The sequence below is a fragment of the Crotalus tigris genome, unplaced genomic scaffold (assembly GCF_016545835.1).
Source record: "Crotalus tigris isolate CLP2741 ecotype Arizona unplaced genomic scaffold, ASM1654583v1 scf7180000018163.671504, whole genome shotgun sequence".
NCBI lineage: Eukaryota > Metazoa > Chordata > Lepidosauria > Squamata > Viperidae > Crotalus > Crotalus tigris.
This window is the reverse complement of record NW_024096857.1, coordinates 160,525-176,344: the sequence shown is the minus strand read 5'-3', so window position 1 is coordinate 176,344 and position 15,820 is coordinate 160,525. Positions and strand designations below refer to the sequence as shown.

Genomic DNA, 15,820 nt, shown 5'->3' with positions numbered 1-15,820 from the left:
AGAGTACTTATTACAGATAGCAATTTTAGGTTTAGAGGCCATAGGGAATGTAACAAAAAACTGAGACTTAAAGCCAAACCGTTTTATATTCTACCAGATCTGAAAAGTACTGAACTAAAAATTTAAGTTAAACAAAATTGCAAGAGGCCGGGATGCCTTCTGAATCTAAATAAATGTCTTTAAATTCACTATACTGTGTCTTTTATTTTACTGATCCAGGTCCCTGATGAAACATGTTGCTGAGATTTACTTCAGAGCCTGGAAGAAGAGTTCAGGGGAAATACTAGAGGTATAATGTTCCAGAATAATTATAATCATTACAAATTGGATTTAAAGAAAATAAAGAAAAGATTAACATGTTTTTCAGATGAGTGGGCATTTTCAGTGTTCATATTAGTACAGGAAGTCCTTAATTTACAACCATTCATTTAGCAACCATTTGAAGTTATAACAGCACTGAAAAAAGTGGTTTAGGACCAGTCCTTTATCACCCCTGCAGTATCCTTATGGATATGTGATCAAAATTCAGCAAGTGTTTGTGATAGTTGCAGTGCCAGGGTATGTGATCACCATTTGCAGTCTTCCCAGGGGTTTCCGACAAGCAGTGTCAGTACATGGATTCACTTAACGGCCATGTGATTTACCTAACAACTGCAGTGATTCACTTAACAACCATAGCAAAAAAGATTGTAAAATTGAGCATGAATCACTTAAAAACCACCTTGACTAGCAACAGAACTTCTTTTCCCAGTTGTGGTTTGTGGTTGAGGATTACATTACCTAAACAGCTGGATTCATCTGATATACTAAGCTTGAATTTGAGCGGATGTTGGTATGAGTGCAATCTATTTAGAACACTGATTTCTGTTTTAGTTTGATATGTTGAACCCAGCCAATTATGGCTCAGTAAATCATGGTTAAAACAAACTTGGCTTAGCATTACATGAAGTGAAACTGATCTGTTGACTGACCTGTTTTATGACTATTATGACTTAGGACCGTAATGGGGAAGCTCCATTATGGTTGTAACTCAAGGATTACCTGTAGTTAAATTGATCGAAAAAAGGCATCCTGGCAGACCTCTTGACTCAGTCTTAATGAGTTTTGTAAGTGGCATTGTGGATGCAAATTAAAAGTCAGTATGATTATTTCTTTAAGATGCTTTTTCAACTTTTGAATATTAAGCAAATATTCTTATTTCAGGTAATTGAATATAGCTGCATTCAGGATTTCATACATCACGCAGTTCATCTTCCCCGGAAGTCCCCACTACATGCTAAAGTGCGAGAGGTGAGGTGTTCGTTATTTCAAGCCATTCTTTCAGACTACCTTTTGGGATTCCTTCCCAACACCAGTTTTGAAAAGGTCTTTAATTTAGAACAGTCTCATGTAGCACAGGGTGTCAAACTCAATTTCATTGAAGGCTGCATCAGCATTGCGATTGCCCTGGGGGTGTGTGGCAGGGTGGGTGCGGCCTATTGGGTGGGCGTGGATGGAGTGGGTGTGGCCCACTGGGTGGGCGTGGCCAGCTCTACATCGTTCGCATCAATAGTGCCTGTGGGGGCCTGGGCAGGAGTGGGACAGATCTGAAGGTCTCTGGCAGAAGGGGGTGGGACCAGGACAAGTGCCAAGGCATGGTCCACTGGAGGAGCCTCACTGTTCCTCTCAGGCCATGGGGGGGGGCTGCCTGGAGCCTTAGGCAGCAGAGGTCAAACACCCAGCCTGGCCCTCAAGCACCCACAGCACCAAGCCCAGCCCCACGTCCCCAAGGGGGCGCCCAACTGAACTTACCTCCTCAAGGCTGCTGCTGCTGCTGCTGTGCTTGCTCTCCTTATCCAGGTTGCTCATGATGGGTATGAGGGCCCATGGGAGGAGATCCAGCTTTGTATCCAAAGCTTCCTTAGCAATAGGATGGGAGATCCCCAGGATAGGCCAGGAGGAGGGGGCAAGTGGATGGTGAAGGGGCAGCAGGGCAGAACTAAGGCAGGGCTTCTCTCTCCTTCTTTCCTTCTTTCCTTCCTTAGTACAGAGTGGTGAGAAAATATTTGAGATGAGGGAGGGAGAAAAACAGACAAGAAATGCAGCTGGGGAGGTATCACCCTTTGTGAGGAATGAAGAAATCCACCATTGCCTGGAAGTGGCCAGCACATGGCCCTCACCTACTTCACATATCTGGCTTGGTGGGCTCTGGGAGAAGGGATGCCATGAGCAGCATGAGAGTCAACGTTACCTGCGCAGTGCCGCTCAGCCTCCAGCCTGCCCAGTCTCGGCAGGCAGCAGGGCGCTCTCCTCACAGTGCTGAGAGGTTGAGCCGGGCGGTGTGAAGCTCACCAGCTTCGCACCTTGCTGCCTGCTGAAACTGGGCAGGCTGGGGGCTAGGCAGCATTGCACTTCTCATCAGATTCACGCCACCCGGCTCAGCTATTGGCGCTGTGAGGAGAGCGCCCCGTTGCCTGCTGAAACCCCTCTCCCGGACCCCATCAAACTGGATATGTGAAGTAGGCCAGGGACATTTGCTGGCCACTTCCAGGCGATGGTGCATTTCTTCATTCATCACAAAGGGTGACATCTCCCCAGCATGCTCCCAAGGGGCGGGTCCGACATGGCAGGGGCTAGTTCCTTGCTGTTTCCAGATGGCCTTGTGGAGCTAAGACTGAATGTGTTTCAGCATAGATGGCCACCACAAAATTGTACATTGGCTCCTGGCTGGCCAAGGCAGAGAGGGCCGTTCCTTCACTATTTCCAGAATGGCTTCGCGGGCCACATGAAACCACTTCACGGGCTGCATCCGGCCCCCGGGCCTTGTGTTTGACATGTCTGACGTAGAATGTTGAAAGGCTGCTTGGCTACCAGGACTTAGTTGTTTGAGATTTTCTTATGATTGACACAGCTGTATTTCATTTATGTGTATTACTGAGAGAGAAAGAATATATATATATATATATATATATATATATATATATATATATATATATATATATATATATATATATATATATATATGTAGGTCTTTGGTTGTTCGGTTTTCTCCCGCGTAAAATTGGAAGTGTCTTGGCGACGTTTCGACGAAGTCCCATTCGTCATCTTCAGGCTGGTGTTTTCAGCTTCTTGCTTTGAGCAGCAAAGCAGCTTTGCTGCTCAAAGCAAGAAGCTAAAAACACCAGCCTGAAGATGACGAATGTGACTTCGTCGAAACGTTGCCAAGACACTTCCAATTTTACGTGGGAGAAAACCCGAACAACCAAAGACCTACATACAAATACCCGCGAAAACCTCAGAAAACACATATATATATATGTATATATGTATGTATGTATGTATGTATGTATGTATATATATGTGTATATATATATGTATGTGTGTGTGTGTGTGTGTGTGTGTGTGTGTGTATATATATATATATATATATATATATATATATATATACCATGTACAAGTTAGAGATCTATTCTGCTGCAGAACATTGCTAATTTCATATATAGGTATCAAGTGGCTCATATTTTGCAAAGAGCTGAATAAAATCGGCTGGAGCTAATCTCTTAAATCATTTTAATTTACTTTTGTTTATTAGCTGCTGAGCTATTTCCACAAACAAAATAAATGTCGCCAAGGAGTTGAAGAAGTTCTTTATAGACTTTATCAACCTATTCTTTGGAGAGCTTTGAAGGTAATTTATTTCTATCAAATTGTCTTACTTTCCTCCTGATAATTTTCAAAAGCTAGACTAAATTTAATTCAAAATTCTGCTGTTGTACTTGTATTCTATCAGACCAGGAATTCTGAGATTCGTTCAAATGCAGCATTACTTTTTGGTGATGCGTTCCCTATTCTGGATCCTAATTTTAATAAACAAGATATGGAAAAAGAAATCCAGAGGCAGTTTGATGAACTTTTTGTAAGTACTTTTTAAATTCTTTCTATGAACTTTTTATTGGATCAGTTTTATTTAATTTTTGTGCATCTAAAGTCTGGGTAGTTTATTAAAGTCTGGATAATCCTCCCCTCCCCCTCCCTTCCCCCTTGTCAATTATATTTTCTTATTCTATGCTTCAAAGAAAAAGTAGGGTGTCGTAAATGAATAATGCTATATTTTGGCCTGGAGACTACACCCCAAACTTAACAGCCGAATATTGAATACTATTTCATTTTTCTTCACTATGTAGTTATAACTTCTTGATTCCAAATTTAAATTTCCAATAAGCATCTTAGTAACAAATAAATTACAGATTATGAGATATTTTGAAAGCACAGTTAGTTACAATATAACAGAATAACAGATTTGGAAGGGACCTTGGAGGTTTTCTAGTCCAACCCCCTGCTTAGGCAGAAAACATATTTAATATTATGGAAGCTCATCTATTCTATAGATATAGTAGGCTTACAAAAGTTTAGTACAGTATGTCTAAAAATGCTGTACAACATCCAGAACGATAAGCAATTTCCTCTTCTCGTTTCCATGTAGCCTCCAGCAAATTCTTAGATGTTTCAGGGGGTATCCCAGAATTCTCTGGATCAGATTTGTAGAGCTGCCGAAAGGGAAGGTTAATTTTTTTCCCATCTGCTTATTGTTTCTTCTACTAATGGAAAGATACCAGAAGATGAAACCAATTCAAGTTAATCTTGAGATTGTTTCCAGCATTTTGTTGACATGGAGCCAAATAACTTAAATGCAAAATAGAGTGAATATCAGAGTATAGTTGCTGTTTACTTACATTGTATTCACAGGCTCTCTTAGAAGATCCTCAACCCTTAGTCCGCTCAACAGGAGTACTTGGAGTTAGTAAAATTACATGTAAATATTGGGAGATGATTCCAGCAACAGTAATTGCTGGACTTCTGAAAACTTTGATTGAAGATCTTGCTTTTGATGCAAGTTCAGCTGATGTCCGATGTGCTGTTTTTAAAGTAAGTGAATAAATAAAGTATCTTTTGTTTAGCTATTATCATCTCTCCTTGAAGAAAATTACTTTATGCGAGATAGTTGCAAATTTTCACTTGCTTAATGCGCTTAGGCTTTTGAGGATGAAGGTTCATTTTTTGAGCTTGAGGGTTGGTTTCCAAATGTTTTGTTACCAGGCCAGGTAACATCTTCACCCCGTGTTCAGCCTAGCTTGGTAACGAAACATTCAGAAACCAACTTTCACCCTCATCCTACACCTACAGATATTCGCCACTATTGCAAACTTAGGCTTTTAATTGCATGCACAGCTAGTCCTCAGTCTATGACCACAGTTGGGACCATCATTTCCATCGCTAAGGAAGGCAGTTGTTAAGTAAGTTGCATTCGATTTTATGACCTTTTTGCCATGATTATTAAGCGATTCACTGCAGATAAGTAATTCATGCAGTCATTAAGCGATTTGAGCTTCCCCCATTGACTTTGCTTGTTGGAAGCCAGCTGGGAAGGCCACAAATGGCAGCCACATAACCCAGGACATTGCAACTGCCACAAATACATGCTAGTTGCCAAGTGCCTCAATTATGATCACATAACCTTGGGGATCCTGCAATGGTCATAAGGGTGAGGACCAGTTGTAAGTCACTTTTTCTAGTACCATTGCAATTTTGAACAGTCATTAGATGAATGATTGTAAGATGAGGACTGTAGTAGCTTCTGGTTAGCATCAAACAAGGTTGTTCCAAACATTGTGGGCTGTGTCTTGCACAACCCCAAATTCTGGTTATGGATGTTGGTTTGCTGTAAAAGATGCAAAATGCTATATTATCTAAGTGCAGACTATCACAGCAAGTTGATCTTTGGGGTCCTTGTTGCTCTCTGAGCTTGCTTGTTTTTTTTCATACATTTCATTACTCAACTGATGATCTTTGTTTAGGAAAGTTATCGTCAAAGCTGATGCTCTTGAATGATGAGTATATTTAAGCTTCCACTGGCTAAGATGAATCTATAGTACTCATCTTCCTATGTTGAGTATTGTAGTATTGTTTCCCTTTTAGGAAAAAGAAAAATCTTCAAAGTAGGGCCAAGGGAAGCACACATCGTAAGTCATGAGCATGCTGCAAAGTGTTGGTGATCTGTTTAAAACAGTGGTTCTCAACCTTTTTAATGCCGCGACCCCCAACCGGTCGTAAGTCGAGGACTACTCAACTGGTGGAGCACCGTTTGCAGAATGGGACTTTTGGTGGGCTCAGCAGGGCAGAGACAGCCTGGACAATTCCTATTGGCTTTTGAAAGCCAATAGAATTAGACTGTATTCAAGAGAGTCTATTATATTGGCTTTCAAAAGCCAATAGAATAAAAGGGAGTAGCACAGCTAAGGAAAAGGGGGGAAAAATGGCGGACTGCGTTGTTTGGCGACCCCCGTGAAATGGTCGTTCGACCTCAAATAGGGTCCCGACCCACAGGTTGAGAACCACTGGTTTAAAAGGTGCTATATTTCATTAGAATTTTACTATCTCAGCAATATTGTTTCAAGAACTCTAGATCAATGGACACCTTAACCTGAAACAAAACATCAGCTGGATGGAGAACTTTCTAAAATCATTAGTTCTAGGTTCCCTCAACCATATATCTGATCCCTTTGTTCTGCTTTAGCAGCCCATTCTCTGAAGGAATATTAATAGAGAATTTGCATCATCAGCTCACATGCTACTTTGCATTTAAATGACATGTTTAATAAAAATGGATTGTCTTGCTCTTTTTCATTTCCTAGCTTCTGTCCCCTTAGCTTCAGGTATTTTGCAGGTAGAATAGATTCAAAGCAAGTAGCCCTGTTTTCTTGTGATAACCTTTTATTAATATTTTTCTGTTTCTCTTCCAGTGCTTGCCTATAATTCTGGACAATATACTAAGCCACCCATTACTGGAACAGTTTCTGCCAACCCTGAAATACAATCTCCATGACAATTCAGAGAAAGTTAGGGTGGCTTTCGTTGATATGTTGCTGAAAATTAAGGCTATGAAGGCTGCAAAGGTGGGATAAATTAGTTTGCCAGGCAGCAGACAGGAGGCATAAAACTAGGCAATTTATTCTGAAGTGTGTGCATTCATCAATATTTTAAAAGGAAAAGAGTCCAAAGAATTCATTAACATTTCACCCCAAACAATTTGCCATTGTTATGTTTTAAATTAATAAGAAAGAACTTAAAATATTCTTTCTTCCCTGCAGTTTTGCTAGCAGTTATCTTTATAATAGGTCCAGTAGTAAACTAACAGCTAAAAGGTAGCATTTGATTATATTCTTATGATTTATTTTTTTAAATCATGCGGTTTTTCTGTGCAAGGGATTCAATTAATTTTTTTTTTCAGCTGCAAAGTAGCATCCCGCTGAAGGGATCACATTAGTTTGAGATGTCATTGAATAACCTGAGGGGGTAGAAAATAAGTGAGGGTTGTATTGTCGATTTATTCTCTGCATCAACAAACTAGATCAGTGAAGATCAGATCTGTAAAATATCTGTTTAATAGAACTCCCTATGGTCGAGACCTCATTCCTGGAGGTGTGCAATTATTCTAATACAGCTATACAGTGCTTAATTCTGAACAATGGATCAGTTTTGGAATCAGAAGGCAAAGTCTGAAGTATTCCTTGCTTAAATATAGGCTCCCTTGGTGTGGGTGATATCAAAGGAACTCTGGCTGTGAAGGAACAAATTATTAGTTATTATTTTAATCCATGTTGGAAAACAAAGCATTTTCATATTTAATAAAGGTAGACCCAATTACAGGTAGTATTTCACTTACAACTGTTCATTTAGTTAAAATGGCAGTGAGAAAAGTATCTTACAGCTGGTCCTCACATGACCATCACAGCATGTCCGTGGTCAAATGGTCAAAATTTGGACGCTTGGCATGCATTTACAACAATTGCAGTGTTCCGGGGTCATGTGATTGCCATTTGTGACTTTTGTAGACAGTCTAATAAGCATTGTTAATGGAAGAAGCTGGATTTATTCAACAGCGACATGATTTACTTAACAGCTGCTGTAATTTGCTTAACAACTGTGGCCAAAAAGATAGTAAAATCAAACGCAACTCACTTAAAAGTCATCTCATAGCAATCAAAGTTCTGGTTCCAATTGTAATTGTAAGCCGAGAACTATCTGCATATAGTATCAGCCCTATGTTGGACATTGATACACCGCTATAATGTTCTGTCTGCAAGTGGTTAATCTAAAATCAATGAGTACAATGCAGATAAAGGCAGATACACTGTCTTCATTCCTGAGTAGCAAAAGACAAATTGATGTTGCAAAATGTAGGCTGCTTTTCAAGGGAGAGGTTCGTAAAAAATTGTAAACAGAAGAAACAACTTATGAACTTGTGTAAGAATATAGTATTTCATATAATTATTCAGGAAGAAATTTATCTGAAGGTAAATCCACTATCAAATCTAATCACAATAACTTTGTTTCTCCCCCATTCCCATCCTGTCCAATCAGTTTTGGAAGATTTGTCCTGTAGAGCACCTCTTAACTCGTCTTGAGATTGATTCACGGCCTGTGTCCCGGCGGCTAGTAAACCTTCTGATCAGCTCTTTCTTGCCCATCAATCAACCAGAAGTGTGGTGTGAACGCTGTGTGACACTCATCCAAATGAATGCATCTGCAGCTAGAACATTTTATCAATACGTTCACGAGTATACTAGTCCCACCAATATAGGTAATTCTGTAGAAAGCAACCTTTAAGATGTTGACCAATATGGAACAATTGATGTGTTACAGGTAGTTCTTGACTTGGCAGCTGATCACTTAGTGACCTAAGGACTAATTATGACCTAATGTCACCCCTCCTGTAGTCACATGACCACACTTCAGGCGCTTGGCAATATGTCCATATTTATGGCCTTTTCCAGCATCCTGCAGTCAGTCATGTAACCACATTTTACGATGGTTTTGCTGCAGAATTGCGCCATAGAGAATAGGCTTGCTCAACAACTATAGTGTTCACTTAATGATCATGGTATTCGCAGTTACAATCATAAAGGTTTGCTTAACAACATTGTAAAATCATTAGTCAGGTGACAGACCCCTTTTATGAATCATGATTTATGACTGTAATGGGCATGCTCTGCTTATATGTCCAGGACTATTTATATTTCCCCCGCATTCATAAAGAAGCCCTCTATTGCTTTTTTATAAATGACCAGGGACAGTAATTGTTTCTGAAGAATTCTGGGCTAAACTTAAAGAAGAATAACTTGGTTGTAATGCATGCATAAAAGGTACTAATTACTGGGCAGGCTTATTTTTAAATGAAAATGTCTGCAAAATGTCTTTTTCCTCAACATTTTCTCAGTCATTGAGTATTAACTACAATCCCATTTTAAATAATTTATTTTGATGTGGTTTTAAATTATATAGATGTGAACATGCTCAAAACCATTTACAAATCTATTGAAATCCTTAACGAGAAAAGTGGTTAATGAAATATTAATCTGAACAGCTGCATGCTTTTATTAAATTGCTTTTATTTATTTTGCTGAAGTGTACATATACTATACTCCTACTTTTTTAATGAAGCAATATTTGAACCAGTAGTTTTACTGTCCACATTGACACTTCTCCTTTTTTATAATTGAGATACTTTGTTCTTTTATTCTAGCTAAACTGATGCTTACCATTCGGAATTGTTTGAATGGCTGTATCCAACAGCAATTAAAGGAATCTGAGAGTGGAGATGAGCACAATGAGAAAGAAAACATGAGTGTAAGAACAGTATTTTATTGAAAATGGCTTGGATTTGTGATATTCTAGCATATTTTGCTGCTTTATCTGATGAAAATATTTCTCAGCATTACAGTCTTCCATCTCAAAGAAGTTGTTCCATAAAGTGTGTAAAGGGTTTGTTTAAGTTTCAGTCTTGAGTGAGTAGCAACTTATGAGTTGTGACATAGTGCAAAAACCTAGCAGGAATGTCTGGGCCATTACATTATTTTTGAGGAGTGTTAGTTAATAATTTTAAAATTTTATAAATAAAAATGCCCAATCAACAACTGCCTTTGGTAATCGTGATAGCAAGCTGATCTAGGTTGTGCTTTTGATGTCATCCACCTATTCATTTACCTTCTAAAATATATATCAAGATGATATTGGTGTCAGCAAAAAGGTGATGGTGTGAATATCTTGTTTGATGATGGCTTGTGACATTACCAAAAGATATATCATATATCACCACAAGATATATAATTCATGCAAGTTATATAATTCATTGCTGGCTTGTTAGCGATGGCAATGAACATTACTTCAGGCACGATTCTGTTAATGTAACCTTAAAATAAAGTTATTGGTGGTGCTTCTGGGTCTGTTTCTTGTCTGGACTACCTCACAAGCCTGACATGAATCTTGCAAGTCTCAAAATATACAGGTAGTTTTTGACTTACAATCATTCTTTTAGCAACCATTCAGAGTTACAGCAGCACTAATAAAAGTGATGGGTCCTCACACTTAATGATTGTAGCAACATCCCCACAGTTGCGTAATCAAAATTTAGACACTTGGCAACTGGCATGCAGTTATGATGGTTGCAGTATCCCACGGTCATGTGATCTCCATTTGCAACCTTCCTAGCTAGCTTCCAACAAGCAAAGTCAATGAGGGAAGCCAGATTGGCTTAAGTTCTGTAGGATTACATAACAGCTACAGTGATTCGTTTAAAACCGTGGCAAAATAGATTAAATTGGGTGTAACTCATTGAACAATTCTTAGCTATGGAACTTCCGGCCCAAATTGTGGTCATAAGTTGAACACTACCTGTATCTCTTCCCCTCTCACTTTACAGACCAAGAAATTAGGGAGAGTCTCTTCTAAGATGCTTGCTACACCCCCCTGTCCTTCTTCAGATTTTATACTGCTTATCACACCATTGCCTCGTCTATAGCTCTTCCTCCTGTTTCCCAAGGTTATTCTCACACACCATTACAAGTTGTGACTTTTTTTTACTCCCCCTGTGGACACCCCTAGGAGCACTGATTCTGTCTTAAGTAATTCTTAACACACATATTAGTTATGATTCCATTTTTCAAGTAATCTTTAATTTGAGACATATTATTTAAGAATAACAGTTTTCTCTAATTATAATCTATTTTACATTTCAGGTAACAGATAACGTACTTTCAGTTGATGACATACCTTCCATGGCTGGCTTGCTTGAAGTTATTGTAATTCTCTGGAGGAGTATTCAGAAACCACTTGATTGCAATGAAGAAGCAAAAAATCATATTATTCAAAAATTTGCTTCTGTGCTACCAGAATATTTAAAAATATTTAAGGTAAATGTCAGATAAAATTGACATAATTTGTTCCCTGCATGAGTATTATCCAACCGTGGTTGACAGTTGAGAACAAATCATCAAATAACATTATTGTACTAGTTTCAGATCCCACAATATTTGTTACCATGAGCTGGAGCAATCCATACATTGTCATTAAACACATGAATTTAACTTAGCAGCGCATTGCCAATATAATGGCTTGCATTGCAAAGGCTTAATGTCATCCACAAAAGGGATTAAACTATAAGAATTGTAGATTTTCTAGCACAGCGGTTCTCAACCTATGGGTCGCGACCCCATTTGGGGTCGAACGACCATTTTACGGGGGTCGCCAAACAACGCGATCCGCCATTTTCCCCTCAGGGGGCACCGCCGCGCATGTGCGCGGCGCATCCGTGTGACGGGGGTTGCCGTCACACAAAGGTTGAGAACCACTGTTCTAGCACAACCTTAATCTCTGACTAGGTCCAAATTAGGGATTAGGGTGGGGAGAAGCAAAGTTTTGAGTCTGGGAAAAAGACGGGAAGTTCTTAATCAGTGGACAGGAATTAGGAAAATAATTCAATGTTCTATGAAATCACTTTTCTTATCATACTGTACCTCACTATAGATGCATCTTATTTGATATGGTAATTGCAATCTTCATCTACATTTGATCAATTTTATTCTAATTTAAGAATAAGTAATGTTTCAGCCTAGAGCTTTTATTATTAATGGAGCTAAAACCAGTAGGCTCTTTTTTTTATACAGAACTACAGTTTTATGAAAATGCCTTCAGGAGCAATTATCCAGCTGTGAACATTTTCATCCAAACTGAATGTAACTTCCAATAGGGTTGTTAGTTTATGTTTGTGACACAGTCTAGACAGCCCAAATTAGTGGGTAAGTGCTTCTGTATAAGAAGATGCTTTAATAAGTGTCAGGCTCACACTTGGTGATTTACCTTCTGAAAGCTTGTTATGCTTTAAATTCAGGGATACCATTTCACATATTCTCAATTCTTTTGCTTAACAAAGATTTCTAGTGGGTTTTTTTTTTTTTTTGTCTGTGTGCTTCTCACAGGATGATCGTTGTGTGTCTCCAATAATTATTCTGGCATCTTTCATCCCACCTACTGATATTCCCACGTTCAGGTACGTCTTATTATTTTGTAAAGCTGAAAATGTAGATCGAAAGCTTTTCTTTGAAAAGAGTGCTCTATGGCTTTTCAACCAGTGGTACGGGTACCACCTGTGATACATTGGCACATGGCAGGTGGTACGCGACCATCCTAGAAAAGTGGTAGCGGGGAAGGGGAATGAGCTGAACTGGTAGCAGCACCGCACAAGCCTGAGTGAGAGATGGCTGGAGCTGCAGGGCTGTCAGGGCTCAGTGGAAACACCAGGATCAGTCCTGCTTTCTAGCTGATCGGCGCTTCTTTGGGGCTGTCAGGGCTCAGTGGAAGTACCAGGATCAGCACCAGGCTGCAGCTGGAGCTCGGTGCTGATCCTGGCACTTCGCCAATCAGCTGGAATGTTGCAGCATCTCCAGGGTCTTGTGATTTACATTCAGATCCTTGGCAATTGATTCATATTTATGATGGTCGAAGTGTCCCAGGGTCATGTGAAGTGACCAAAACCTGCTGCAACCACCCAGCAGATGGGTGGAATAAAAACCAAACACCCCCCACCCCACCTCTGCTGCCAATCCCCAATAGAAATATTCACAACAATGAAAACCTTGAACAGGAGGAAGAGCACCGCTGGGTGGGCAGGCAGGTGTCTTGCTTAGCTGCGGCTTGGGGGACACTTTTTTCAGTGCCATTGTAACTTCAAACAGTCATTAAGCGAACTGTTGTAAGTTGAGGACTACCTGTACTTTATCATTTTTTTCCTTTTTGGGGGGGAGGGGGTCATCAAGTTTTTGACACCTTGCTAGGCGACTGGTGGTACTCGGATGTTGCCATATCCTAAAAGTGGTACAATGGGTGAAAAGGTTGAAAAGCCTTGCTCTATAGGTTGGATTAGTGAAAACAGAAGTTCTATAGCTGAAAGAGTGAAAGATTTTTTTTTTTTTAGATATATTTTTCTCTTTGATTTAATCTAACGCATCACCTTTTCTATACTTGTCGCTAGTTGTGGTGTGATTTCAAAGCTGAAGAACATGGAAAATGGTGTGACTGAGAAGAAATATTCTACCCTACTCGACTGTCTCTGTCGCTGGGGCAAATTAGGACATATCCTTACATTAATCTGTGATTGGATAACAGCTGAGCCAAGGAAGAGAAAGGTTTGCTGTATAGATTTGTTCAGCTTCTGAAGTTGATTGGTTTTATTGTTCTCTATTTCATGCCTACCAATAAAAGGACATTATTCCCTGTTCTTAGACTAATAAGACTCAACGGCAAGTACAAATTCAAGAAATGGATGAGCCCAAACCGGAATTGGCCCTTGATTATTTAGAGTATTTATTGACTCATTATATGAACCGAAACTGCCTTTTGTCCCTCTCCAGAGAGAAACTGAACCAGCTTCTGAAAGTTCTTGAATGTGGAAAGGTCAGCTCCACCATTATTATATAATCGGATCTAATGAATACTTCTAATAATGCTTTCTTTAGGTGCAATTGATTTCTTCCTGCATGTCCTTTATAGGTAGTCCTCGGCTTATGACCAGAATTGAGCCCAGAATTTCCGTTGCTAAACAAGGTGGTTGTTAAGTGAGTCTTAACAATCTTTTTTTGCCATGGCTGTTAAGTGAATCGCTGCAGTCGTTAAGTAAATCACGCAGTCACTAAGTGGATCTGGCCGTCTCCACTGACTTTGTCAGAAGCTGCCTAGGCTGCAAGTGGTAAAAGCATGGCTGAGGGATGCTGCCACTGTTGTAAATACCTGCTGATTGCCAGGCACCCCAAATTTGACCACACGACTGTTGGGACCTATGATGGTTGTAAGTGTGAGGACCATTCACAAGTCACTTTTTTCAGTGCCTTTATAACTTTATGCCTTTATAACTGTCCCTAAACAAATGATTGTAAGTTGAGGATGATCTGTATTCATCCCATAAATGTTTAATAAAGTTTTAAGCAATTTCTTCCAACAAATGTAGCAAACAGTCAGTTGACTCAGGGGAACTGTTCTTCATAAAAAGAGCTGTCTCCCTGTGCCTAGTATGTATGCCAGTATGAGGCAGTTCTGATTTAGATAACATTACCTGGCCCTGTAGAGCAGAGATCCCAAAGGATATCTCTTACCTATGCGCACTTGTGTGCTGCTGGCTCCAGCATAGTGCCTGTCTTTATGCAGGGACTGGAATGTGCTGCCATGAGAATAATTTCAAAATAAGATCCACGTTTCTTCATTGCTATTTTAAAATGAACTTCTCTTAGAACTCCACAGTGCATTAATATTGGCTTGTTTACTGAACATTGAACTGATTGGATATTGGATTGGATATTTATATCCAAGTCTGGTGTAAATTTGTTTTCTGCTAGGATGACAATAAAGTTGCTGTGGGTAGACATGCCAAACGGATGATACTGAGAGATACAGAAAAACTCTGCATGGGCAGAACGCTTCCCCTCTTGGATGGGGCTCAGGCATTATCTTCATTCCCCTCTTTTTAAAAATGTGGAGGCACAAGGATTTGGGAAAGGAACGGAAACCTCCATTTCAAAAGTGCATTGGCCATTTGCATCAATGCCACTGAACTGGCTACGTCCTACAAAATCATTTGTTGGAAGAAAATAGTCTGTGCAGCTAATGCCCAGTTTATTTAAATGTGCAGCCACCCTGCTGCTTATAAAAACAGTCAAGCTCTACTGCAATTTGGAAACTAGAGAATATAAAGCATAATACTGAGGTTGCTGCAGTTAAAATCAAAATAGATAGTTAGATAACCTTTATTGTCATTTTTTACTGTTTACTGTTTTTACTGTGGGCACAAAATCAAAAATTAAAATCAACTCCCATCCCTATATACTTTTCAGAATTGAAATATTGGATATTTCTGTTTCAAAAGACAATATAAAACATTTTGAATTAAATGAAACATTTACAAATTTGAACGAAACAGGAAGGATACCAATATTTCAAACCACATATCTATTGTGTGATTTTTAAAAAAAAAATGAGTTTAACTATTTAACTACATATAAATTAATTTAATATTAAACATTAATATTTCTTCTTTGCAGGATGCCCTAGATACTTATATTCAAGGGTGTAGCCCGGCATATTATGGCTTCTATGAAGCAGCAGCAGTGAGAGCCTTCAGCCTCTACTGCAGATTAAATATACATCTTTTACATAAGGTATTGTAAGTCAAAAACCTGCTTTCCATTTGAGTAGAATGAATCTTGAATCCTGTAATTCCATTATAGCTGGATATGTTTCTTTCTTTTAACAGTTTGTCTCTGAAGAACAGGATTATCTGTCAGCTTTGGAGAGAACGGGGGCCTGGATAGAAAACAGCATTCTGCCTCATTTTTTGTTAGAGGAAGAAGAGGGTTATTTGAAGCCATCCAGTGAAATTTGTCAAATGGTGATTCAGGTATTCTGTTTGTGTGTGTATTCGTTCCCTGTTTAGCATGCTCCTTATATATCAGGGGTG

General features: G+C 39.3%; 1 protein-coding gene across 3 annotated transcripts in view; it reads left to right on the top strand.

Moving 5' to 3' along the window:
* NCAPG2 (non-SMC condensin II complex subunit G2) overlaps positions 1 to 15,820 on the top strand; it is a 45,687-nt gene that overhangs the window by 16,678 nt on the left and 13,189 nt on the right. For 2 of the 3 annotated variants that reach the window (XM_039348588.1, XM_039348590.1), the window contains exons 9-22: positions 220 to 289; positions 1,204 to 1,290; positions 3,572 to 3,667; positions 3,770 to 3,895; positions 4,726 to 4,905; positions 6,780 to 6,932; positions 8,401 to 8,620; positions 9,563 to 9,666; positions 11,055 to 11,228; positions 12,294 to 12,364; positions 13,346 to 13,499; positions 13,597 to 13,767; positions 15,405 to 15,521; positions 15,617 to 15,760. In XM_039348588.1, the coding sequence (XP_039204522.1) occupies positions 220 to 289; positions 1,204 to 1,290; positions 3,572 to 3,667; positions 3,770 to 3,895; positions 4,726 to 4,905; positions 6,780 to 6,932; positions 8,401 to 8,620; positions 9,563 to 9,666; positions 11,055 to 11,228; positions 12,294 to 12,364; positions 13,346 to 13,499; positions 13,597 to 13,767; positions 15,405 to 15,521; positions 15,617 to 15,760 (1,867 nt within the window). The remainder of the gene's footprint in view (positions 1 to 219; positions 290 to 1,203; positions 1,291 to 3,571; positions 3,668 to 3,769; positions 3,896 to 4,725; positions 4,906 to 6,779; positions 6,933 to 8,400; positions 8,621 to 9,562; positions 9,667 to 11,054; positions 11,229 to 12,293; positions 12,365 to 13,345; positions 13,500 to 13,596; positions 13,768 to 15,404; positions 15,522 to 15,616; positions 15,761 to 15,820) is intronic. The other variant, XM_039348589.1, reaches the window with a different exon arrangement.